The sequence below is a fragment of the Asterias rubens genome, chromosome 12, assembly GCF_902459465.1.
Source record: "Asterias rubens chromosome 12, eAstRub1.3, whole genome shotgun sequence".
Taxonomy (NCBI): domain Eukaryota; kingdom Metazoa; phylum Echinodermata; class Asteroidea; order Forcipulatida; family Asteriidae; genus Asterias; species Asterias rubens.
The window spans coordinates 5435179-5462838 of NC_047073.1; the positions used below are offsets into that span (position 1 = coordinate 5435179).

Genomic DNA, 27660 nt, shown 5'->3' on the forward strand with positions numbered 1-27660 from the left:
TCACTGTATACTTTACATTAAACGACGGTCAGGTCTTAGACTTTAGTTAACCTTAAATCCACAGCTGCTCAAAATCCACAGCCAATTACGTAAACTTGAATAGGGGAGTGAGATTGCTGTGCGACCGAAGTTGCAAAAACATCAACACACACTCAACTCAGCATCAGACGAATGGACGAACACATGCTACAATCAGCAATCACATCACAAAGTATAAACTAAACTTTGTTCAAAGTAAAATATTGATGTGCAAACTGGTAACTCTTTACTGGTTTACTGTCGTCGTCAGTAGTGCACTGTAATTGTAAGTATATTAAATTTTAATGTGTACAAGTTACAGCATCCATATAGGCATGGAATTGGCATCCTGCCATCTGGACCCAATTTCTTAACCAGAGAGCTGCTAGGCACGAAATGTAGCATGATAACAACAGGGATTACCAACCAAATTTCCATGTGATTTTCAAGATAAGCAAACAACAGCTGATTACTAGTGACAAGCAATATGCAACAAATGGAAATTCGGTTGGTATAAATCCTGTTTTTATCAACAAAGAATAAATTTCATGCTAAGCAAATTTGTCTGCTTAGCAGCTCTATGAAATAGACCTTATGATATGCATTGATGTAGAATGAGCATATACACATCTATTGTATATTGTCATACCGCCCTCTTGTGACTAGTATTGGTTAGGTGTCACATATAAACACTTGGTGTAAGTGGCCATCTTGGATTTAGTCTTGATACAATAAACATCGTACTCGTACTCTCAGTCAGAGTCTCTTGCCTATTATTACAATTGATGCATCCAGCCGCCATCTTTGAGGTCAAACGGTGACGAAACAATCGAAACGCACATAGATTGGCCAATGAACAACCTCCTTTTGACCTCAATGCGGGGGCGCCGTACTGAAATGACGTCATGTGCATAAGGTCTAGGAAAAGTTTCCGTATGGCGCCACCACTTTTTCATTCGAAATAAAATAATATAGTATCTAATTTACCTGATTGATATATCCCTTTTTGTAAAAATTAGTGAAAAAGTGGTGGCGCCATACGGAAAGTTATCCAAGGTCTATTGGGCCAAGCTCTGCCAGTCTGCTGCTGATTGGGGTATAATTTGTTTAGCCATCAAATTTTTCCAATTAATAATACAGATTCCCATTGCAAGTGCCCGTTGTAAAATGAAAATGGCCTAGCTACTCTCTGATACTCATACTCATAGATGAAACTCCAGGTTTTTTTTCCTGGCCTCAGTTTTGCGAAATAATACGATGTTTGTGCTTTATAACAGTGAGCATTTTTGTTTGCAATTGATTGATGTTAATTGACAAAGAAATGTTTTTTATTATTGATTGTGTTTTATTTATTTGAAATTTTTTGAAATATTTATGTGTTTACTTTTGTTTTGTTTGTATTTATTAGTCCTTTGATTCATTTGATTGACATTTTTTTAAAGGCCAATATTCCCAATAACAATTTAATATTATATGATACACATATTATTTACTAATAGGCCCTGATTATGGAAAAACACTAGATTTTAAAATAACTTTATCGTCCACAGCTGCAGGGTTCCGCTCTTGCTATCAATGGAGGGTATTTCCTTTCTCCCCCAGTTGCGATAATTGTAACGCCAGGAGGATGGTTACGTTAAATTATTGCAAACTACCTTCCTCAATGCTTTATTAAAACAATCAACATGCGCAGCATTTCAAATGCAACCCTTTTTTTTTTCATCCTAAAAAGTAAAAAAATATGTTTCATATTTTAATGAAGACTATTTTTATTTTATTCAGGTTGACTAGAGAAACAATGCTCCGATGTACATGTACCTTATGTATGTACATGCACCTTAGGTTATCGTGGGGTGCGCTCAAGCTGTTGTAACCAATCTTACCTGTTTCAGTTGAATTATCATGGGTTAAAGCCATTATACACTTTCGGTAAACAGTATTGTCCTAGTCCCACACTTCGTGTATCACAACTTATCTATAAAATAACAAACCTGTGAAAATTTAGGCTCAATCGGTCATCGGAGTCGGGAGAAAATAACGGGAAAACCCACTCTTGTTTCTGCGCGTTTCACCGCGTCATGACATGTGTTTAGAATAAACATAAAACGAATTCTCGCTAGCGAGAATTGATATTGTTTTAATGTTTTCTCAAAAAGTAAAGCATTTCATGGAACAGTATTTCAAGAGAAGTCTTTCACCATTCACCTTCTGGGCAATTCCATGAAGAAGTGGACATGACCTCAAAATTTAGAATTGTGTTTTTTAAGTAAAAATTGGGCTTGTATGGTAGGATATACATAAAAAAAAATGTTTTGTGCCAACAATGTTTTATCATGAAATTATGTGTAAAAAAGTTGTGCAACTTCAATTTACTACTGAATGGGGAAGATTACATGGTATCAAATCAATCTAGTCATATTTATTCATTGATTCGACCTACACTTGGCTGCAATCGTCAAAATGTGTGTTTGTGATAGATTCAGACCATCAATCTGTGAAGCTTGTACCCCATTAAAGCCTATGTAACGTAACTAACCAAAACTTCCGATTGTTTCCGCCTCTAGAGAAGGCAATCAATTAAAATGTTTATATCTTGAATTTTCCTACTTGGTGCAATCCTTAGTTAAAATAAGGAAAGACAAATCATTAAAATTGTACCATGTGGAAAATAGAAGCAGTCAAAAACTGTAACGTAACTAACTATGTAACGTAACTAACCTGAGTGTAACGTAACTAACCGACATAAAGACTATTAAGATGCTGCTAAGTTGACACAAGCATAAGTTTTCAGCCATGTTGTAAAGTTTAAACAAGTTAGGGCAGTATGATACTATTCTTTGACCCACAATTCAACTTCTAGCATGTTTTGTTTGCCATGTGCCTCATTTTGTGTGTATGCATATTATGTATGCAAGATCCATGCGCAACACACCTGTCCTACAAGTTCATCTTCTTCAACTTTTGTGGTGAATTTTTTGGGGTAAGTTTGATGACAATAAAGTGACATGGTGTAATCCATATGAATTTTATTTTAAAGGGTTATCTTAAAGTTGTATTTCTCTTCTATATACTAAATTAATGAGAGTTTGTGTACAAGTGCTGCATGTATAATTCTAACATTGTTCATCAGGTACATTGTGTAGTTATAGAAATTGCAATTTTCAAAAAAGTTGATTGACTATGTTCCTTATTTTATGTCCATAGATCAAACAGGCCATTGTCTAACAAGGAAAAGCAACAGCAACACTAAGAAAAGATAAAGGCAGCTAGTCACTCCGAAAAATACGAGGAGAAAAAGGCAGTGGCCGTCAAGACATTTTGTGACATAAGAAACAGCAAGAGAGTTTGCTGTCTAATCGTCAACAATATCAGCTTGTGTGTAAGGGGGAAGTAAACTCATATATTTATAAGCTTTTTGCCCTGTGCAAACAGACCATGGGATGTGAATAGTGTGACCAAAAAAAAAAAAAAAAACATTTTGATGTGCATCTCATCGAGATATTGTTTAGGACAAAGCACAAAAATAGTAGGACCGGAACGTGTTCAAAAGGTTGAATATTATAATAAGTCTTCCTTTGTACATGGAGAATCAAAGGCTTTAGTTCTTAATTAGGGAGGGGGTACATGTATGTAGTAGAAGGGCAAAGAGGAACTGGTGTTGGTAGGCCGGGGTGGGGTTTGGAAAGGAGGGAGGGTGTGATGAAGAGAGAGAGACTGCCCATTTAAGCGTTTAGCTGAAAAGCATTGTGGAGCGGGATAGCTGTACTTCAAGAGCAGCACAAGATTGAAATTCACTGGACTTTCTTCTGCACCTCCCATGGCAAAGGTCATGTGGATGGCATGTGAGGGGCAGTGAAACATCTTATGTAAAATGGCCCACTCAAAATGTTTGTACATGTATCTTCTATACGAGGGACAAAATGATTTTCAAGCTAGATGTGCCAGAAAATGTCAACACTCGCGAGCATTTCAAAATTTCTGTTGAACTTTAAGATTAGTGTACATGACCAAGAGTCAAGACAAGGAACTCATTCAACATCCTTTCTATTGTTTTGTTTTCCTTGGTATCTATGTAAGAGAGAAATTCACTTGGTTTATTGTGACTTTAAAATACTGCATGGCTTATGAATGTAAAGGAACAAGTTTATATGTTACAGACATAAACATTTTGTAATATATGTGACACGGGTTAATGATATGGCGAGGTAATGGCTTTTTTTACTTGTTTGCAATTCTATTACAAAATATTACTTTATTCCATTGTTTTTGCTTAATTGATTTGTATATAGTGTAGTATTGCATACTAGTTACTAATATAGACCAGATAAGAGCTGTGAGTGAAGTACAAAGGGTGTATCACAAATAATATTAGTCACGGACAAAGTGTAACGTAACTAACTGTAACGTAACTAACCATGATTTTGGGGCAATGCCTGGAACTGATAAGAGTTATTTAATTTTTGTCCCTACAAAAACACTTGCTAGTACCCTTGTAGTTATAGAAATAGTACATTTTTTTTCAGCTGTACCCTGTTTGAGGAAACTTTTAGTTCAAAGACATGCAATTCTTTTCCATGTCCCTTTTTTGTAACGTAACTAACCAAAATTAAACTGATCATAACAACCGAATAAATGTGTCTAGAAGTTTGTAATTTTTTTGTATATTAGGTCTAGCCAAGATGTAGCCATGGTACAAAAATGGAGACTTGATAGGCTTTCATGTTAATATTGGAGACCACAGAGCTTTGCTAAGCAGCTAAAAGTGTAATCAAACTAACCATGGAATTGCCCTTCTGTAAACCCTGTAAACTATTTGTAAATCTGTAAACTTTTATTATTTTTCTGTACCGAAAGTGTATAATGGCTTTAACCCTGGAAACAGCGTCCCTACATTTTGCGCACATTGACTTGGTGCTTGGTGATTGCAGTCCCTATGAATGAGGTTCTTGCATTATCATAACTGAGTTCAAAATGTGGACAAATATGGATGCTATAAGTATCCTGAGGAGATGTCGATAGTAACTATAGAATTTTTGAAACAAATAATATGAAACACTTTTTTACCATTAAATACTGCATTGTGACAGCAATCTCCAAGACAGGCACTGTTCTAACAACTGTATTTCCCTGAACTCGGGCTAAATTGGGCGCCAAAGTCTGCAATTCAACCTTGAGCATGTTGAGGTGTCGACAGATGCCTCATTATATCTTACCGATTAATAATGATAATAATAGTATTTTAATTAGTATGAACACTTTTCGTTATTTTGTGCATTTTTTGGGGTCGGTACAGGGCCTACACCAAGTGAGAATACTGATCTTTGACAACAACACATTAATTTTTGTGAATATCTTCCAAGGCTCTAGATTTCTTGCGATACTCGCCATCAACCTGGCCATGGAATTTCAAGCAGTTATAATGGCAGGGGGCCGGGGATCTCGTATGACTGACCTAACAGCAAGCGTCCCCAAGGCACTTCTTCCGGTTGGTAACAGGCCAGTGATCTGGTATCCTGTCAACATGCTGGAGAAAGCTGGCTTTGAGAGTAAGTCAGAGAGTATCATAGATTTTAGAAGATGGAAATTTGCATATATGGGATAAAGATTAATTTTGTGTTTTTATCTGTACACTGATGTGTGTTAGCACTGTATACTCAACACTTTGCCGAGCTCTGTGAAACAAATTACATGCATACTACTCGAGTGTGATACAAAACCCTGACCTTTGCAATTTTAGAGCAGTGCCTTACTTTAACTAGAACACTGAGATTGCCAGGTAACTAGGTCCTATTATATCATAGAGTTTGTGACTTGGGGAAAAAAACTTCAAGTCTCCTACTGTCCGAACATGCAATAATATATCAGTAGCATTGTTGTAAAAAGTCACATCTTCTTTAGGTGATCCCTTGGCTGATGCTTCTTAGGTTGTAACTAATCTTAGGTTTGATCCCTGGCTACATATATTATATAAAATGTACAATATGCACATGGCAGTTACAGGTTCAATTGTTTCTGACTAATAATAATAATAATAATAATAATAATAATAATAATAATAATAATAATAATAATAATAATAATAATAATAATAATAATAATAATAATAATAATAATAATAATAATAATAATAATAATAATAATAATAATAATAATAATAATAATGGATCCTGAGAAAGACCCTTGAGATCTAAGGCTACGGGACGTAGCCCGGCTCGAGGAGTTACCGGCACAAAGGAAAATGAGATCTTTCTTTTGCATGCTGTGATAAAATGAAATAATAATAATAATAATAATAATAATAATAACCGTATTTATAACGCGCCTTTTGCCAGAGGATACAAAGCGCCAGGTATTATTACTGCAAGGAGTGGGGAGAATTTTGAAGTAGGCCTATAAGACCTAATTCTTAAGCACAATGTAATGGTTTACAAGGTGCTGAGGCGCAATAATGCTGCCAATCCAGCCAGGAACACCGGGGTGAACCCCTTCTCTTTTCGATAAGTGCACTGGGTTCTTTTACATGCGTTTACACAACACATGGGACCAACGGCTTTACGTCCCATCCGAAGGACGAAGCAATGGTTATGTGTCTTGCTTAAAGGACACAAGTGTCATGGCTGGGGATTCGAACCCACACTCTGCTGATCAGAAACACCAGAGTTTGAATTCGGTGCTCTTAACCGCTCGGCCACGACACTCCCAGAGCAAAGATAATGACAACCTGGAATTTCGTCTTTGACTAGGGCAGAAGGTCAGTGTTTATTTTGCAAAGGGCACTTTAATTGGACAGTCTTTAAGTCTATTGGGAACTTTTGAAGGGGCACCAAGGCCAAGACAAGATGTATTAGAGGGCATGGCCTCCATAGCCTGCGTTTTAACGCTCTGCACGTTTTCCTTTATGAAACCTGTAGGTGTAATCATCATCACATTTGAGTCGGTAAAACGTGACCTCATCCAAGCACTTCAGTCCGTCAGTGAGCTCTCCATCCGGCTGGACATCGTGACGATACCCAGCGATGACGACTGGGGGACAGCAGAATCATTGAGATTCATACGGGATAAGATTAAGGTGCGTTTAGAAATAAAACACATAATTGCTCTTTAAAGGCAGTGGACACTATTGGTAATTATTCAAAATAATTATTGGCATAAAACCTTACTTGGTGACGAGTAATAAGGAGAGGTTGATGGTATAAAACATTGTGAGAAACGGCTCCCTCTAAAGTGCCATAGTTCAAGAGAAAGACGTAATTTTCCACGAATATGATTTCGAGACCTCAGATTTAGAACTTGAGGTCTCGAAATCAACCATCTAAACACACAACACTTTGTGTGATAAGGGTGTTTTTTTTCTTTCATTATTATCTCGCAAGTTCGATGACCAATTGAGCTCAAATTTTCACAGGTTTGTTATTTTATGCTTATGTTGAGATACACCAACTGTGAAGGCTAGTCTTTGACAATAACCAATAGTGTCCACTGCCTTTAATAACTAATAAATAGTGTGAAAAAATATATAACTGATTGGTTTATGGCTAACGAGATTGTGAATTTATCTGCTCGGGGTCAAGTTTAGACCATGGGATGATCGCTAGAATTGTTCAAAACCGTAGCCCCCACTTTTGGACCACGCAATTTTTGTATGAAGGTATGAAATAAAATACAGAAAATCCATTATTTGCTGTTGCTTGTCGAAAATCCTGCACCAAATCTCGAAAAGAAACAATTACGGCGACAAATAGTGATCTAAAAATCCTCGGAAGCCTGCGATATGGGTGACGTCATTCGAAGCATTATCGTATTTCGTTTCCACACTGTACCATTATAACATACAGTGTACTTCTTCAAACCCCTGAACAAAAGGATGCCGATTCACAGGCTCGTTCGACAAAATTATAAGTTATCACACAAGCGCGAGTGGAATACGAACAAAATAGTGCGTCTGCGTCCCCATCTTACTCGGCCGCGCGTGTGATAATAAAAAATTGACACACGTACTTCGTAGCAACGAAAAACACATGGCATTGTACTTGATGTTCAATCAATACAAATTATGGGTTTTTGTTGTTATGTAGGCCTTTGCATGCTAATCGGACAGAAAAGGGGGAAATTGACATCGTTCGCATTAAACACTTAGAATAGGTTCTTGCAGTGCCGTGAACAATTGGTAAATAGTCCCAGTGTATACAGATGTTATACAAAAATACTGTTTTTGACCTAAAATGACCCAAAAATTGGTCTGTCCACGATCTGTGCAGTTTTAGAGCTTAGCAACAACCAAATTCGGAATCAGTACCATTGCAAACCCTTGTGCGTCAAATTTCATGCATTTCATGGTCCGGAGATGGGGACCACGGAACCCAAAAAATAGGCCCCTTTTCAATACCCATCCCATGGTCTAGTTGGTTCTTTTTCTAAGAGTCCTATTTTGCCACCTAATTAAAAGCCTACATATGAGGTTGAATATTCTTCAATGTCTAATCGACTGTAAAATGTTTCAAGGGCCCAAGTTCATGGAGCTGCTTATGAAAATATTCCTTAAATATTCCTTATCCTGCTAAGCAAAATTTAGCAGGGTACCAGATTGTGACACTGATGTGTGATTGTGTTTCATAGTTAAGTTTTGTGGTCGTGAATAGTCATGAGCGACACAATTGGTTCACCATGCAGGTAGTCGCGACTATTTTTGTCTTAGTCTTGGCCGCACGATTGACCGAGTAGTTGAAAAGCAGTAGTCATGACTCAACTAAGCAATCAACTGTCGCAACTTGGACACTAGTTGCACTACATATAGTCACCCCAGGCTTAGTTAGTGTTTACTATGGTAGTTCAGTAGTCCTGTTTTAGGATGTCGGTCTTTATATAACACCCAAGCAGATCCTTGCCATTTGATTGAAGGATTGTCCGTCACATGATAGCAAATAAAAGTACCATTGCACGCTGAGTCACTCACCGTGCTTTTTCGTTCCATCCGAAAAGTACCATTGCACGCTGGCAGCGTGCAATGGTACTTTTCGGATGGAACGAAAAAGCTGAGTAAAAACATCACTGCGTGCGCGTGTCTTTGGTAACGCAGCAGGTGTTACTGCAAGAAGGCATAGTAAAATTACTAGCATTCAGCTTCTACAGTTGAAATCGTTTGTTTTGAAAGTTGGATCTTTCAATCAAAATGACAAAGATCTACTTGGATGTTATATAAAACAAATAATGAATGTTTTTCATTCGTGCAATGGTGCGAATATGTTCATTCGTTGAAAGCTGGAATGTTCCATTCAACTCGGCTCCGCCTCGTTGAATAGAACATTCCATCTTTCAACTCATGAACATATTCGCACCATTGCACTCATAAACATTCATTATGTGTATACTGTTGCACTGTAACTGAGTATTCTAAACTAGGCTAAGTTCTATTTCATTGTTTGTTTGCCATTTTCTTTGCAGACTGATGTGCTCGTAGTCAGCTGTGATCTGATCACTGATGTAGAACTACATCTATTAGCGGATGTGCACAGAACGTACGACGCTTCACTCACAGTATTACTGCACACAATGGCCGAGCAGTCCACCGAGGGCGTTTCGGTTCCTGGAACAAAATCCAAGAGGAAAACGGGTGAGTGGGTTTGGAGACGAAATTCATGATGCTGAAAACGGGATGGTTTGATTTAGATTATTTAAAAGTATTTACAGACAAGTCCATGACCCATACGAGTGTGTATGAGATGTGCACAGCCAATTGTCACGGCTCTGTTTACGGTATATATGATCAAACGCTTACTGCAGACTACAATGTAGCAAGGAATTTCTTGCTAGAGTGTGTGTGTAGTTCTGAGCAATCAAATCTTCGCTTATACAGCTTGAACGGAAATTTTGCGGCAAACCTGGAGAATATACTGTAATACTAAATTGTAGGGACAGATTTGCATACAGAAGCAAATCTATAAAACTGTTCCCAGATCTTTTGCTCGCAATTTCGCTTACGCAATGAGAAAATTAATTTGGCAGTAGACCTGTAAGTGGATGATGTATATTAGCAAGTACAGAACTGCGCAGTAAGCAAAGTTATCAAATTGTTCCCAGATCTTTGGCATTTGTAGCAAGACATGTTGGGTTGTCCTTCATCTCCCTGCATCATAGAAGAAACACTTCCAAGACACTGAAAGGCACCTTTGGTAGTTGTCAAAGAACAGTACTCTCACTTGGTGCATCTCAGCATACATGGCATGTGCATACAATAACAAATCCTCAAAAATTTGGACTCAATTGGTCATCAAAGTTGCTGGAGAATAGTGAAAGAAAAAACACCCTTGTTGCACAAATGTGGTGGTTTCAGATGCCATAAAAAAGGGTTCAGGCCTGACATCTTTAAGTATAAGTGAAAAATGACCTCTTTCTCAAAAACTACATTGCACCAAGTAAGTTTTTATGCTAATAATTAATTTGAGTGATTACCAATAGTGTCCAACGCCTTTAGTCTGTTCATAATCGGCATAGTTATTTATCTAAACCCTTCGTATGCGATGTAAAGAGGTTAGTTCAGTGTGTTTTCTGTAATGCACATACATGTAGGAACCAAGTCCACAAAAGGTCAAAAAAACCTGTTTCACCTTAAGCGTCACCTTAAAGGCAGTGGACACTATTGGTAATTGTCAAAGACTAGCCTTCACAGTTTGTGTATCTCAACATATGCATAAAATAACAAACCTGTGAAAATTTGAAAATCGGTCATCAAACTTGCGAGATAAAAATGAAAGAAAAAACACCCTTGTCACACAAAGTTGTGTGCGTTTAGATGGTTGATTTCGAGACCTCAAGTTCTAAATCTGAGGTCTCGAAATCAAATTCGTGGAAGAGGACTTCTTTCTCAAAAACTATGGCACTTCAGAGGGTGTCATTTCTCACAATGTTTTATAGCATCAACCCCTCCCCATTACTCGTCACCTAGAAAGGTTTTGTGCTAATCATTATTTTGAGTAGTTACCAATAGTGTCCACTGCCTTTAAAGGGTTTGTTAACACAAAACACTTTGTCCACAGATTTACATTAAACTTAAACCGTTTGAAAATAATGATAGTAGAAAGCCTACCTAAAAATATTAGTTGCTGAGGTGTGAGAAATGAGTAAAACAATGTCATGAAAACACGCTTTTACACGCTAAAATAATTTTCGTCTCAAGATCACTGAGACAAAAATGATTTTAATGACATTGTTTTACTCATTTCGCAAAAACTACAGCACCTCACCAAGTAATATTTTTAGGGAAGCTTTCTACTATCATTATCTTCAAACTGTTTAATAAGTTTAATGGAAATCTGTGGACATTGTGTTTTTTTTCCTGCAAAAAGTACCAAGCCCTCTTTAGCGTCACTGAGTGACAGATATGAACGCTGTATAAGAAGCCAATATTACTTTTACCATTATTATTTGTGACAGAACAAAGAGACATCGTTGGTTTAGACGAGAAAGGGGGAAGAATATTATTACTAGCAGCTGAAGCCGACATCGATGAAGCGCTCTCTGTCCGGAAATCAGTTCTTAGAAGGTAGGTTGGAGTTTGGTACTAAGCTTGGGCGATATCGATTTATTTTATTCACGATATATCGCCGACAATATATCACGATATTCGATATAATCGTGATTAATTAAATTTGACATCATCAGTCTTAAACTCCCAGTGAAAGTCATAGAAGAGACAGTCATAGCATACATGTAAGAGAGGTGTTCTAATGACCTATTCTTCTGGTTTTACTCCAAACCTATGGGGTGCAAGATGTCTCAGCTAGGAAATACATCGCGATATTGCGATACTTGATCGATATCGCGATATATCGTGATATATCGATACTTCGATTAAAACCAAATCGATCAGATATCGAAATCGTTTCCAAATTAATATCGCGGTATTCGATAATATTGTGGTATCGCCCAAGCTTATTTGGTACATTTTCTTAGACTGAGGATTCTTCTTTAAAGGCAGTGGACACTATTGGTAATTGTCAAAGACTAGCCATTACAGTCGGTGTGTCTCAACATATGCATAAAATAATAAACCTGTGAAAATTTGAGCTCAATCAGTCATCGAACTTGTGAGATAATAATGAATGAAAAAACACCCTTGTCAAGCGAATTTGTGTGCGTTTAGATGGTTGATTTCAAGACCTCAAGTTCTAAATCTGAGGTCTCAAAATCAAATTCGTGGGAAAGTATTTCTTTCTTGAAAACTATGGCACTTCAGAGGGAGCCATTTCTCACAATGTTTTATACCATCAACCTCTCCCCATCACTCGTCACCAAGAAAGGTTTTATGCTAATAATTATTTTGAGTAATTACCAATAGTGTCCACTGCCTTTAACTTGGCTGATTTTTTTTATGCAAGTCGCCAGACACACAAGGCCACTCCAAGGTGTGGATACAATCGACTTAATTTCCAGGGTCTGTTGCGACCTACATTGTACTCCTGGGGCTGAAACAGGGTTGCCCCCTCTACAGTCCATATGGATGTAGGCTTGGGTATCATCCACTAGGAGCCACCTACTCCTGGGGCTGAAACAGGGTTTCCCCCTCTACAGTCCATATGGATGTAGGCTTGGGTATCATCCACTTGGAGCCACCTACTCCTGGGGCTGAAACAGGGTTACCCCCTCTACAGTCCATATGGATGTAGGCTTGGGTATCATCCACTAGGAGCCACCTACTCCTGGGGCTGAAACGGGGTTACCCCCTCTACAGTCCATATGGATGTAGGCTTGGGTATCATCCACTAGAAGCCACCTACTCCTGGGGCTGAAACAGGGTTACCCCCTCTACAGTCCATATGGATGTAGGCTTGGGTATCATCCACTAGGAGCCACCTACTCCTGGGGCTGAAACAGGGTTAACCCCTCTACAGTCCATATGGATGTAGGCTTGGGTATCATCCACTAGGAGCCACCTACTCCTGGGGCTGAAACAGGGTTACCCCCTTTACAGTCCATATGGATGTAGGCTTGGGTATCATCCATTAGAAGCCTGGCTGGTAGAGCAGAAAGCACTACTTCCCCAACTTTATGCGAATGCTGAGAAATTGTGGCAAAATTATAAGAACAAGATTAGAGTACTATTTGGTTTTAGCCTTACACTGATGTTTGTAAAGACAGTATACTCTGTATACTTTCTTATCTGTTGGTTACTTATTCGTTCATACATAATTTCGATAACATGGGCATTTCAGGTTCAAAACGCAAACAAAATGTCAGCACTGAAAGATTTAGTTAGGGTGTTGACCAAAGCGTTAATTTTTTAACTCCTTAGGTATCCCTTCATACAAGTGAAGACACGGTTGATGGATGCTCACATGTACATCTTAAAGAAATGGGTCATTGACTTCTTGGCAGACAACAAAGTAGGAAGGTAAGAATCCCACCATAGTTCCTCCAAAAATAATTAATTTTCCCTTTTTATACTCCAAAGTCCTCTTTAAACTTGTTGATCATCTTAACAACTCTTTCACTGAGAAAATGTCTACTATTGGTGTCTTTATAGACCTTTCCAAAGCTTTTGACACCATTGACCATAGCATTCTTCTCTCCAAATTAGATCACTATGGAGTGCGTGGTGTGGCTAACCAATGGTTCGCTAGTTATCTGTCTGACAGGAAACAATACAGTTTTAAAAAACTGTGATTCCCCTCTAAAGACAATTGACTGCGGTGTTCCACAAGGCTCCATTCTTGGACCTTTACTGTTCCTTTTGTATGTAAATGATCTTTATCATTGCTCATCCGTCTTGTCTTTTATTCTATTTGCTGATGATACCACTATCCTTTTTTCTCACTCTAATACATCTTCTTTAAGCAATATCATCAACAGGGAACTAAGTCTGGCCTCGTCTTGGTTTAGATCTAATAAGCTGTCACTCAATTCGAGCAAGACTAAATACATGTTTTTCAGCAGGACTCGCAACGCTAACGACAACTTCACCATCAGTATTAATGATACTCCAATCGAACAGGTTCACTCCACAAAGTTTTTAGGAGTTTTAATTGATGATAAGCTGACCTGGAAAGATCACATATCCTCTGTTTCGAAAATTGTTTCTCGCAACACATGCATTTTGTCTAAGCTTCGTTCCTTTCTTCCCACACACACATTACTTTCTCTCTACAACACTCTTATTCTTCCCTATCTTAACTATTGTAACATTGTTTGGGCTCATTCAAGCACTAGCAAACTTCATTCTCTGTTCTTAATCCAAAAAAGGGCTATCCGTATCGCTTCTATGTCTCATCGTCGTGATCATACCGCGCCCTTGTTTGCTAACTTGAACACACTCACACTCATGGATATCAACAAACTTCAAACAGCCATTTTCATGTTCAAATACACAAATAATCTTCTGCCCCACACTTTCTCCAATTACTTTCCTTCTGTCAGCAACACGCACCTTTATAACACACGCTCCTGTAACAATCTCTATATCCCTTTTGCACGTACTTCTTACACAATGAACACTCTTCGCTATCATGGGCCCCGCCTCTGGAATTCAATTGATAGGCGAATTCGCTCGCAGTCCTCTGTTGGTCGATTCAAAGCCTCCTTCAAAAAACACATTGTCTCCCATTATGTAACATAGTTGTGATTCTGTCATTATTTTGGTTTAGTTCTATCGTCGTGGCCGTCTTGTGGTATTTGTATTGTTTGTTTGTTTGAGGTGTTAGTTTGAGGTGTTAGTTTGAGGTGTTTGTTTGTCTGGTTGGGTGTTTTGTTTTTTGCGTTTCGTTTATCCGTCTCGTTTTGATGTTATTGTTATTACTATACGCTTTGTTTTATAATTTAAATGATCTTATTACCTTCCTTTGTTTTATAAAAGGCATCCCAGCTTACAAGCTTTGCTTTAATGGGCCATGCCTCCATACAGTTTTCAGTCTTGTAACATCCTATTGTTTGTATTTGTATATTTTGTTTGTATGGAAATAAATGTTGATTGATTGATTGATTGATTGATTGACAGAGGCTCCAGTGTTTTGTAAACAACAATGAGAGTTAGGTGCTACATGTACAGTGTAACAAATTAGTCAATGTTTTTTAAACCAGGACACTGTGGTGAGAGGCGAGTGCACCAGCCACCCGGTCGTGACACTTGTGTCCCTGAGCAAGACACTTAACTATAATTGCTTCTCTCCACCCAGGGGTAAATGGGTACCTATGAGGGCAGAGATGGTTCTTGTGATTGATTTAGCCGAGTAGCGCATATTAATGTTGCACAGGCTGCATACTCCCATGCTTTAAGGAGTGATTTAAGGCCCAGTGACCAGGGGTAATAATGCCCTCCGGGTGTGAAAAGAGCTATATAAAAATGGGTTATTATTATTATTGTTCCACCCAAACGTTAAGATGCACAGCCCCAGCCATCGGTACACATTAAGCTTCTGTGAGGTGTACTGTCTACCCATGGTGTTGTAGCTCTATGAGTTACACACACATAAAGTGTCTTTTAAAGTGTCTACTGCGCATGACTGTTGTTACATGTGTGTATATCCTGCCCATCTTGTTCTAGCTAACCAATAAGCATCCATAATGCACATGGGGTGACCTCTCATTCATAAAACAGTTGTGGATGGGTTGTGGTTTGTGTAATATGATCCCATTGTGGTCTGCAGTTGGGCTGCGAGGCGGCGCACAAGGCTCCCACACAGGGGAGGTAATTGATACATTGTGTTACTACTGAAGTGTCTGTGGGAGACGCCTGGTCGATAAAGTGTTTGATGTTATTTGTTTTCAATTGGGGAATCTTGGCGTTGGTTCTGGGACTTTATATTTTTTTTTAACAGCCCGTTGTGGTTGCAAGACGTCTCAATTAGGGAAGACATCGTGATACTTCATCGAAACCACGATATGCCGATAATTCGATTAACAAAAAATCAAGACGATATGGTAATCGTTTAAGAAACTGTATCGCGATTTTTGATTATATCGAGATATCGCCCAAGCTTAGTACACATACATGTATTTCAGTTGTCTCAATGTTATTGATATACCAATAAGCAATTGCCATGTCAATGATGAATGAAAAGTGCTTTAGTTTGTCAAACACAAGATCTGCAAACAGGTACTCAATATTTATCTGTGGGTCAACTGCAGAGCTGCCAACTCTCCTTGATTCTGCAGAAAGTTCCCTGAAAATAAACAAATCTTTCCGTGTTCTGATGAACAAATTTGACAATCTACCTGATTATTGATACTTTCCCCGTTGGCCAAGTAAAATAAATAACATGTTGCTCGTCCGGACATTTTGAAAAAGTTGATGAGGGACGTCCTTGTTATTTGTTATTTTCAATTTTTTTGTTATTTTTTCCAAGATGGCCACCATGTGTAAGATGGCCGCGGTATCATATTTGAAGATGGTTTTATGGTTTTATGAGTATGTTCTGTATGTCTTGAAATTCTGTGTGTGTTTCTGTGTCTATTTTGATACATTGTTATTCTTTCCAAAGAATTACTCTTGCTTTTGCTCCAAAGTTATTTTGTGTGTGTGGCATCACGCCCTGGTGCATAGAACTGTGGCATGCAAACGTGAAGGGCAAAACGTTTCAAAGTACCAAGTTTCTCATTATGCGTTTTGATAGCATTTTTTGTAGGCCTACATGTAAGAAAGATGATGAAATTGATCAGTAAAAATGAAGGGTACAATTGAAATAGCTATCAATAATATGTATTTAAAAAAATGATTTTTTATTTTTATTATTATTATTTTTTTAAATAACAAATAACAAAAAAACTGGTGCGGGCGCTAAAATCGAGGTGGGCTGGGACTAGCAACATTTTATTTATTTTACTTGGCCTTATGTGGAATGTAATTCTAAACATCTCCCTGATTGGTGTACACAGTCTACCTGCTTGCAAGTTACAAGTGTTGGGAGCTCTGCAACTGGTGTCTTTGTAACTAAAAGTGTACCAATGAGTGTGGTTGTGCACTGTTAAAAAGTTCAAAAACCCTTGCTTGTTACTTGTTTTGGATTTTCCCTTCCATCAGTTCTTACTCAACGGTGAAGGGGGAACTGATACCCCACCTCGTCAAGAAACAGTTCTCACGACGCAAGACAAATCAAGAAGTTCCCACAGAACCTGACTCATTAGAACCTCTGGACATTGAAGAGATTGAAGGTAAATAAACTTCCACCAGACTCCCTTTTCATCCTCAATTCCCCTTGACTTTAAAAAAACCGGATGTGTCGCGTCAGAAATTATTCTTTATTGATCCCTTGGGTGCAAACCAATGTCAAACGTAGCTTATGTCTGCCCCAGTCACCATTTTGGGAGTCAATTGTTTGAGAGCAAGGCTGATACTTCCTGGAGGCAACAAAGGCGATTGCCTCCATTCCCCCTGTTCATTACCTTAGTGCCCTTGAAATGATCAAGTAGAAATTTACAAGTTTCTCATAGGTAGCCCTCATAAAGAAAATGCCTTGGTGCCCTTGCCCCTTTAAACAACGAAGCATGCAGGCCTTTGAGAGGTACATGTTTATAAGAAGCAGTTATTTAAACTTTTACTAACAGAGTGACATGTTTTGCTTCCTTAGATATTTTCAACTATGATAAAGAAGACGACATGACCAAGAAAGTTCGTACAATGTCGTCATGGAACGAACACACGGGGGCGATGTCCGACTATTTCCAAGAGGGAGACACGTTACGCTGTCACACGTACGTCATGGACAGTGGATTTTGTATCAGAGCAAACACAATGGCAGCTTACTGTGAGGCTAATAGGCAGGTTCGTAAATTGGGCGTACAAACGGAGGTACAAGGTGGACTGTTAGGACGCTAGGTGGCAGCAGATTTACCAAGCAACTACTTTGCTCTCGGCATTGTTCTCGGCATTGTGCTCAGAACAGCGAAAACAATGGAAATTTACCATTTAAGTCTGCTGCCACCTATTGTTCCAAAGTCTCTCGTTAGAGTGTTCTGGCGAGCGGACTTACATACATGTGTGCATTGGAATAAAGCTCTGGGCCAAATTTCATAGAGCTGCTTAAGAAGAAACCATTACTTAATACATGTAATAAGGAGTCAAATAAATGGTCCAGGGATCAGAGTTTAGAGTGCCATGAGCGTCACTTAGTGACGGATTTGAGCAGGCTTGACTCTTCACAGAGGCAACAAAGCTGATTGCCTCCATGCCAAAAATGAATGATTAATAATAATAATAATAATAATAAGACTTGTAATGCGCACATATCCACCCTGCTGGGTGTTCAAGGCGCAGTAAAACCAAAAACAAAAACAAAAACAAAACACAAAGAAAAACAGACACAACAAAATTAGTCATTGAAAACCTGTGACATAAGATAAGTTTTGAGAAGAGACTTGAATTTTGCGGTACAAACACAAGATCGAAGATTAAGTGGTAGAGAGTTCCAGATGCGTGGCGCGGCTGAAGAAAAAGACCTGTCACCCCATGAGTGTCGAGACTTGGGTTCAATGAGGAGAAGCATGGAACTTGATCGAAGATTCCTTGATGGAGTGTAAACTTGAAGTAGTTCAGAAATATAGTGGGGAGCCTTGCCATTTAGAGCTTTGTGGACAATGAGCATCAGCTTGAAGATGATTCGTTGAGAGATAGGGAGCCAGTGTAGTTGTTTCAGAATGGGGGTGATAGAACAGGATTTTCTAGACAGTGTCACAATGCGGGCAGCAGTATTTTGGAGCCGTTGAAGTCGGGAAATCTGGTTGTTAGGTAGACTGTATAGAAGAGCATTGCCGTTGTCAAGACGAGAAGTAACAAATGCGTGAATGACCTTTTCAGTGGCACTTTTATCCAAGTACTTGCGAATCTTACCTATATTCCTGATGTGATATGATGATAAACGAACAATATTGTTGATGTGTGGCTGAAGTGTCATCGATGAATCAAAAATAACCCCCAAGTTCCGAGCTTTAAGCGAGGGAGCTATCCGAGCATCACCGATGGAGATGTATGGCACTGAAACCTTAGTTAACTGTTGACGTGACCCAAATAAAAGGAACTCTGTCTTATCATCATTTAACTTCAGGAAGTTTTGTTGTGTCCAACGTCGAATCTCTTGGATGCATTTCTCAAGTCTTGCAATAGATGCATTGGCGTTTTCTTGAGAAGATTTAAACGTGATGTATAGCTGAGTGTCGTCTGCGTACACATGGTAATTCAGATTAAATTTGAGGATGATGTCACGAATCGGTAAAGTGTACAGCGTAAACCACTGCGGGCCGAGTACCGACCCCTGTGGCACAGAGTAGTTCAAAACAACAGGGTCGGATATCGCAGTGCCAATACATACATGCTGAGTTCTATTGTGGAGATATGATTTGCACCATGCTAGGGCTGTGTCCTCTATGCCAAGGTGATTCTGGAGCCGAGAGAGAAGGATGTTATGATCAACAGTGTCAAAAGCAGCACTCAGGTCTAGCAGGACTAGTGCTGTAAGGTTACCATTGTCCATAGAAGAGAGAATATCGTTGCTCACACGGACTAGTGCAGCCTCGGTCCCATGGAAAGGCTTGTATGCTGACTGGAACACGTCGGACAGGTTGAAAGTATGAATGTGATCAGAAATACGTGATGACACTACTCGTTCGATGACTTTTCCAAGATATTTTAAGTTTGCAACCGGTCTGTAGTTTTTAAATATCTCCTTGTCCAGGTTTGGTTTCTTGATGAGCGGCCTGATGTAGGAAACTTTGAGGCTATCGGGGAAACAACCGGAACTGAGAGATTCGTTTACAAGCTTAGTGATGTAGGGTACAAATATATCAATGTTTTGCTTTATCATGGATGTTGATACTGGATCTAGCTCACAGGATTTTGAAGGAGATTTCATAATAACCCTTTGAATCTCAGCAACAGTGGCAGGCTCAAACACAGATAGTCTACACTCTGGTTGAAGATGTGGCAATGTCTGCGGCACGTTGTAAGGGACTGATGAAAATGATGAGCGGATGTCTGAAATCTTGGTGACAAAGAATTTCTGGAACTCGTTTGCTAAGTCCTGGTTATTGTAGGTGGATGGAAGGACAGGGGTTTTGGGTTTGAGCAACAACTTACCAATTATCTTGAAGAGCTTCTTTTGATCTCCTGAGGATTCTTGTACTTGAGATGAATAATGGATGATCTTTGCCTGGTTGATCAAATTCCTAACTACTTTACATTGGTTGCGATATTCTTGTCGTTGTGTTGCCAATTTGCCATTTTTCCGCCACTTCCGCTCCAGTTGACGACAGATCTTTCTCGCTGTACGAATATCATCATTGAACCAGGAGACTTCAGTTCGGACCTTGACTGATCTCGTTTTCCAAGGTGCGTATTTATCCAAGATGTCATTGACTGTACTCTCATATTGGCTGACATAGGAATCCAAGCAGTCATGATCAACTTCTAGATTTGCTAAATGAGTGCCTATGTCGTGGAACACTTCGGGAGAATTCACATGTTTCCATTGTCGGCTCTTTATAGTGACGGTTGGGACTTTGGGCTTGCACAGACTCAAGTTTGTATTGTGACACACCTCTTGCTTGTTCTGTATTCTGGTTGGCTGAAACACGGTCACATGGGATGAACTAATACAGGCTAGTGATCGCGCGCGCGTGTTTTGCGGGAATACTACCAGAGCGGGCAATAGTCTTTGAATATAGTACCTGCGGTAACAGCGCCCTCTCTTGACTTGAACCGTAAAAAACCACTACAAAACTCCTTTTTCTGTTCTTATTTGACATTTAAGACCTAGTTGTGTTATAAAACATATATTGACTGGCATAATTCGGTAACTAGTGTAAGTCTATCCCCCCTCGGGCCTGTGAGTGATTAGAAGAGCCACCTATTTCCCTCGGCCTTCGGCCTAGGGGAAATAGGTCCCTCTTCTGGTCACTCAAAGTCCCTCGTGGGAATAGACGTATACTAGTTACCTCGTTGCCAGTCAATATGTGTATACATGTACATGTGAAATGGTATACATAGCTTTTAGCCACGGGAAGGTCTTTTGTTGAACTCATTGAGGGCGCTGTTTTGACCAACAACTGTTTCGTTTGAATTGACCATTGGTTAATCACTGGCCAATGATTGAAACGGTTATAGTGTTTTTCTCAATGAAGATCGCCTGGAACTGGATTCCTGTAAATTGGCCAGTTTGTGTGACACGGCCCTTTAAAGGGATGGTACACGTTTGGTAATTGTCAAAGACCAGTCTCCTCACTTGGTGTATCCCATCATAACCATAAAATAACGAGCCTTTGAAAATTTTGGCTCAATTGGTTATCAAAGTTGCAAGAAAATGATGAAAGAAAAAACACCCTTGTTGGACGAGTTTGTGTGATTTCAGATAATAATAAAAGACTTCTTGCTAGAAGTCTTTTATTATTTTAGTGAGAAATTACCTATATTAACTTTTGGTTTTTTACCCATATACACCGATGTGTGAAGCACTGTATACTCAGTACTTTCCCGAGTCCTGTGAAAAAAATCACAGGCATTTTACTCGGGTGGGATTCGAACCCACGACCTTTGCAATTCTAGAGCAGTGTCATACCAACTAGACCACCGAGATTGCCCGGTAGCTAGAGGCAGTTCGAGTCCTATGTTTTTAGCAGCGGGTACTGCAAACGATTTAATAGATGTTAAATTTGCAAATTTAACATCTGAGAAATTACCTCTTTCTCAAAAACTACGTTGCTTCAGAGGGAGTCGTTTCCCACAATGTTTTATATTATCAACAGCTCTCCAATGCTCATTACCAAGTCAGTTTTTAAGTTAATATTTGTTTTGAGTAATTACCAAATGTGTACCTTCCCATTAATGTTCTGTTTCTTGTCCATCATCATGTAGATCCCACAACAAAAGCAGCTTCTTGGTGATGACCCGTTGTTCCACCCTACAGCAACCATCAAGGCTAAGAGTCAAGTAAGAACCTACTTTCTTGAACTGGTATTTTAATGATAAAGAGGGGCTCCACGGTCAAAATCAGTTTTGTGTTGAACTCAATGACTAATAGAGTTTCTATGAAAGGGGGAAAAATATTTAAAATCTGTAATCTAACGTCAAAATATCATTTCATTTGGTACTATTTTTGAGTGAAATATGAAACACAATGTCATTGACAAAAAAATGTGTTGGTACTCTCCACAAAGAATTTGTTCTTCAGGTCAAAAGGTCATATTCAAATGCTATTTTTATTGAACATGGTGGAAGTTCTAATATTTCAAATTGGTAAGACCCATATAAATGATATGTGACGCCGATTGGTGTTTTCAAAATATCAACATTTTTTACATTGAAAGGGTGTAAAAAATGATGGGGTTTTGCACTTTATTCACTTGAAGTCAAATACTTAAAAACTTTCTTTCAACTTTCATGAGAACTGTATCCTTTGGCAAATGAGTTTGTCACAAAACTGAGTTTGATCTGTAAGTATCATGGCATGTCATGGCCCAGTGGTCCAGCTCACCGGACCCAAGGTCTGGTGTGGTCAGCAGCAGAGTGTGGGTTCGAATCCAGGTCATGACACTTGCGCCTTTGAGCTAGGCACTAGGCATAATTGTTTTGTAAAAGTTGGGGAGGTACAGTGCTTTCTGTATTTCCAACCAGGCTTCTAGCGCACAAGATACCCATACCTACATCCTTACAGACTGTAAAGGGATAACCCTGTTCAGCTCCAGGAGTACATGTAGGTGACAACATGACCCTGGTGACATCGACCAAATCAGTTGAGTGTAACCATCGCCTTGAAGTTGCCGGCACGCCTTGTGATGGTTGGCCACCTCTTCTAGAAAAATATAATATATGAAACATTATTTATGTGATCCCACTTCAACACCAATGCAACCAAGGCATTCTGTGCCGACTGTCTCCATTCGTTGCTTGCCAATTTTCTTTCGGATTTGGATTTCTACGAATTAAATATTGGCGCCTTTTGCAAAATCTCAGCCCAAGTTCTGTCATGCGTGTGTAAAATTATGTCTGATTCTAATTGGCCTAATTTGCATGCAGCCCTCCTCTGTTGATGCCTTGGATATTTTCTGTGGTGTGAACAGCCCAAAACTGAATTTTCTTTTTAAAAGACACTTTGTGAATTGAACAGGTGGGACAAGATTCCATGGTAGGGGAAGGGTCGAGCGTCGGAGAGAAAGTTTCAATCAAGCGATCTATCATCGGCAAGCATTGCACCGTCGGAGACAAAGTCAAGATTATCAACTCGGTGCTCATGAATCATGTGACCATCGGCGAGGGGTGAGTTAAAATCTATTTGAGTAAACTTCAACATTGCATTCTCTCTCTATAAAGCACTAGACACTTTTGGTTATTGTCAAAGACAAGTATTCTCACTTGGTGGATCCCAACATATGCATACGATGATAAACCTGTGAAAACATGGGCTCAATTGGTCATTGAAGTTGCAAGAGAAAAATTAAAATAAAAAACACCCATGTTGCACAACTTGGTGTCGTTTCACATGCATAATAATAGGCTTCAAGACTGAAGTCTTTTATTATTTTAGTGAGAATGTGTGACTCTTTCTCAAAAACTATGTTACTTCAGAGGGAGCAGTTTCGCACTTAGTTTTTTTGCTATCAACAGCTGGCCATTGCTCATTACCAAGTATGTTTTCATGCTAACAGTTATTTTGAGTAACACCGATAGTGTCCAGTGCCTTTATAGGGAAGGTATATGTTTGGTTATCACTTTTGCCTTTTGCCATCTAGAAAAACTCTGGTAGACTCTGCTAGGCTGAATGCCTGTAACCTTCTAGAAAAACTGTACATACTATGTTAAGCTAAATTCCTTTAGTTTTCTAGTAAGATTCTACAAGACTCTAATAGACTCTGCTAGACTTAAAGGGAAGGTACACGTTTGGTAATTACTCAAAACAAATACTTACTTAAAAACTGACTTGGTAACGAGCATTGGAAAGCTGTTGATAGTATAAAACATTGTGGAAAACGACTCCCTCTGAAGTAGCATAGATTTTGAGAAAGAGGGAATTTCTCACTAAAATAATAATAGACTTCTAGCTAGAAGTCTTTTATTCCTATCTGAAAGCACACAAATTTGTCCAAATTTGTCCCTTTAATGCCTTTAGCTTTCTAGAAAGACTCTACTAGGGTGGACAAGGCAAGCCTCAAGATGGCCAGACCTGTCCTATCATGAGTTTACCGGCCGACGCTAAAACCACTGGCCTCGGGCCTGCACTCCATTGTAATTTTTAAGCCCTGAACACACTCTTTAGGTTTGAGGTTGTTTGTTTCTGACATGGTTTTCTGATTCGCTTCAGGTGCACCATACAGGGCAGTGTTATCTGTGGAGACACACACATAGGAGAGAGCATTGAGATGAAAGACTGCCTTGTTGGTAGCTCACAGAAACTCTCACCTAAAGGTTAGTTTTTTATAATAATAATAATATTAATATCAAAGTCTTATATAGCGCATGTATCTACCAAACAAGGTACTCAAGGCGCTGAGTATATTCAAACTTTCAGAAAGATAGGTTAAAGCAGTGATCAACTCTTAAACCCAATTAGTTAGCACCTAAAAAGGGTTTACAAGGTGCTACGGCGCATACAGCAGCCACAGCCAGGAACACCGGGGCGAACCCCTTCTCTTTTTGATAAGTGCACTGGGTTCTCTTCAAGCTTTACACAACACATGGGACCAGCGGCTTTGCGTCCCATCCAAAGGATGAAGCAATGGTAAGTGTCTTGCTTAAGGACACAAGTGTAACGGCTGGGGATTCGAACCGACATTCTGCTGATCAGAATCACCAGAGTTTGAATTTGGTGCTCTTAACCGCTCGGCCACGACAGTTTAGGGTCATCTGGTTACAGTCACATTTAATTGAATAGTGGGCAGTTGGAAGCGGCAAATCTGCTTTGAGGTTTGCCAGACATCATTATTCAATAAACAGACGGCTGGAATGGTTATACTTTATCACCGGCAGTTGATAGGGTTGGATGTGCGTGGTCTCTCTTGACTCTCATGCTAAGCCATTTTGTACGCTGGGTATGGCAAAGATTATTTTCCCAGCATAACCAAAAAAACTGAGAGCTGACCCCCACCCCTCTTACATAGATATGAGGTCCAGTCCAGGACATCAAGGATGTTCAACTCGCCGTGAGCTTTGCAATTAGGGAAAATGATTGAATATGGAAGTTGTGACTCCTGCATTAGTACATATTGTTCATATTCCATATCAGCTGCTACTTTACTCTTGATCATTATTTCTACTAAGTTGATCGTCCTTTGAAACAATTCAACTGTACTACATGTATGGGTTGTGTGTCGTGGAATAGTTGCTAAACACCAGTTACTGTTTGTGTACTGTTTAGATGTATTTACCATTTTACCATAGTACAGGCTTCCTTATGGTAGATACATGTACTTTACTATCTACTGTTTAATACCACGAGGGGTGATATTAAATGGTCATAGAGTAGGAGGGGTGACTGTGTACTGTAGATACATTCACCATGGTACCATATATCAGGCTGGCATACCTTATTTATCATTGTAAACTACATTGGGTGTTATTGAAAGGTCAGACAGTAGGAGGGTTGACTGTGTACTGTGTAAGGCACATTTGTTACATATCATATTGCAGACTGGCATAGTTTATATATCATTGGAAACCACAGTATAAGTGTTATTGAATGGTCAAACAGTAGGAGGGTTGAGTGTGTTGTGTACACGTAAATGTGTGTAGCGTAAGATATCATGCGGCAGGCTGGAATTTTTATCGACCGTTAAAAACCACAGTATGAAATATTGAATGGTCAGACAGTAGGAGGGTTGACTGTATACTGTGTAGATGCATTCACCACTGTTCATTGTGTAGGCTGACATATTTTATAAGCCATTCCCTTTTCTCCCTTTTTCCCTATTACAGCTAAATACAGCAATGAGGTCATTGGTGACGCAGACAGGATGATGGAGATATGATGTCACAAGGTCAAGGGTCAAACCAGAAGAGAATGAGATTGCCAGACTCCTGTCATATTCACGGTTTCTTTTATTTATTTTCTAAACAGAATTTAATCATTATTACACCCCTTCAGTAATGGTACACCCTCCGGAGTTCAAAGATCACTCTTGATTTTTCGGCAATATTTAAAAAAAATCCTACCAGCTTTTGAAATGAAATTTCCACAGTTTAGTAATACGGTATATACAAATATTGTGGGATTTAAACGGACAGTGAGTTCCAATACCAAACATGTACAATCCATTCAAAGGCATCCAGTTTTTGGTTAGAGTCTTAATACTTAGTTTCTTTTAAATCTGAAGGCTCATATAAAATTGATACGAACTTATACATTCTGTAGTTTTCAATTGTGTTCGACACAATTTTGCTGCCCAACAAATTTGTTCTACATGTTGAAATGCGTTTGGCATCTTTTGCACAAATCAGTTTTCTTAATGCTCCCTAAAAACTGGACTTAATAACATGAATTTGATTCTACTTGTATTTAAGTATTGTTTTGAGTTGGAGTTTGGAAGAAAATTTATTAACGAAAAGCTTATACTTTGTTTTACTTGCGTATTTATCAAATTTTGCCTTAAAATGTGCATATTGCTATATCCTTGTGTATTTTATCAAATTTTGCTTGAAAATATGCACAAGGGTACAGCCTTGCGTACGAGTCCAATATTTGTCCCTAAAATGTACACAAGGCAATGTACTTAGCCTTGTGTACTCATGATGATGACACGTATGTTCGCTCTGTCATCAGTTAGTCTATTGGACGTCTCGTCTCTTGCTCAGAACTGAAAAATGAGTCCCAGCAAGACCCTTTGCTTTAACAAGTGTGCCACTTTCTCCAAACAGAGTGGCCTAAGTGATGACAGGGCCACAGTTTGTTCCTACCTATCCCCCTACTGACCAACATGTGATGCACCATTTTGTCTCCCTTTGTCTCCTTTTGTCGCCACGCGTTGTTCTCAGCGAGCCACGACCCAGCCCCGATATCTCAAAGACTTTGACTACATAAATCAGACTTTGCCTAGCTTCTCAGAACTTTGAAAAAGGGGAGGGGGGATATGTTGTGTTTACAAACTCGTTATTATTCCATGTACATGTATTGTTTACTTTCTCTAATGTAACAATGAGGGTGCCATTTACGGACTGCTTGTTACGCTCTCAGGCGGGCGCCATGTTTTCATGGAGTTCAGGTATTAATAAAAGTTAATGTTGCAGCATATGCTCTGTTCTTATGTGTTTACCTTTACAAACACCACAGCCATGGTAGTGGTATCTTAGCAGCTTTGGAAAACGTCACCTTGCGTAGTTACGTAAGAGACACAGTGAACACCCATACACAATTGTGAATGGATGTGTATGGCACAAAGGTACCAGGGTTTGCTCATCCAGGAGGTTGCTATACAAAAGCTTGCCCCTTATCACGTGGCGTAGCAACTGACTCGATAGTCTGAGGTATTCAAATGTAAGCGGTGCATTGTAACTAAGCAAGTATTGAACCAGACATTATTCAAATCCAACTCGCAAATGGCTTATTGGCACATCTCATAACCAAAAATTACTCTATGGTATGCTTTTTTGTCAATCTATCCTCCGTATATAATAATATGTGAATGGATACTTCGTTAAGTTTCCCAATTTGCACCCCTCTCTAGAAGTGACTTTATGTC

General features: G+C 39.1%; 1 protein-coding gene across 2 annotated transcripts; it reads left to right on the plus strand.

Moving 5' to 3' along the window:
* Positions 1 to 114: 114 nt before the first annotated feature.
* On the plus strand, positions 115 to 27323 carry LOC117297541 (translation initiation factor eIF-2B subunit gamma-like). Of its 2 annotated transcripts, none has more exons than XM_033780635.1 (12): positions 115 to 304; positions 5379 to 5564; positions 6930 to 7087; positions 9460 to 9628; positions 11449 to 11557; positions 13307 to 13405; positions 17027 to 17157; positions 17574 to 17767; positions 21848 to 21922; positions 23100 to 23248; positions 24291 to 24394; positions 25901 to 27323. In XM_033780635.1, exons 2-12 carry the CDS (start codon positions 5417 to 5419, stop codon positions 25951 to 25953), a joined length of 1389 nt encoding a protein of 462 aa, XP_033636526.1. In that variant the 5' UTR covers positions 115 to 304; positions 5379 to 5416; the 3' UTR covers positions 25954 to 27323. The 2 variants fall into 2 exon arrangements, with proteins under 2 accessions (XP_033636526.1, XP_033636527.1); XM_033780636.1 differs by lacking the exon at positions 115 to 304 and adding an exon at positions 1096 to 1114.
* The last annotated feature ends 337 nt before the right edge of the window (positions 27324 to 27660 follow it).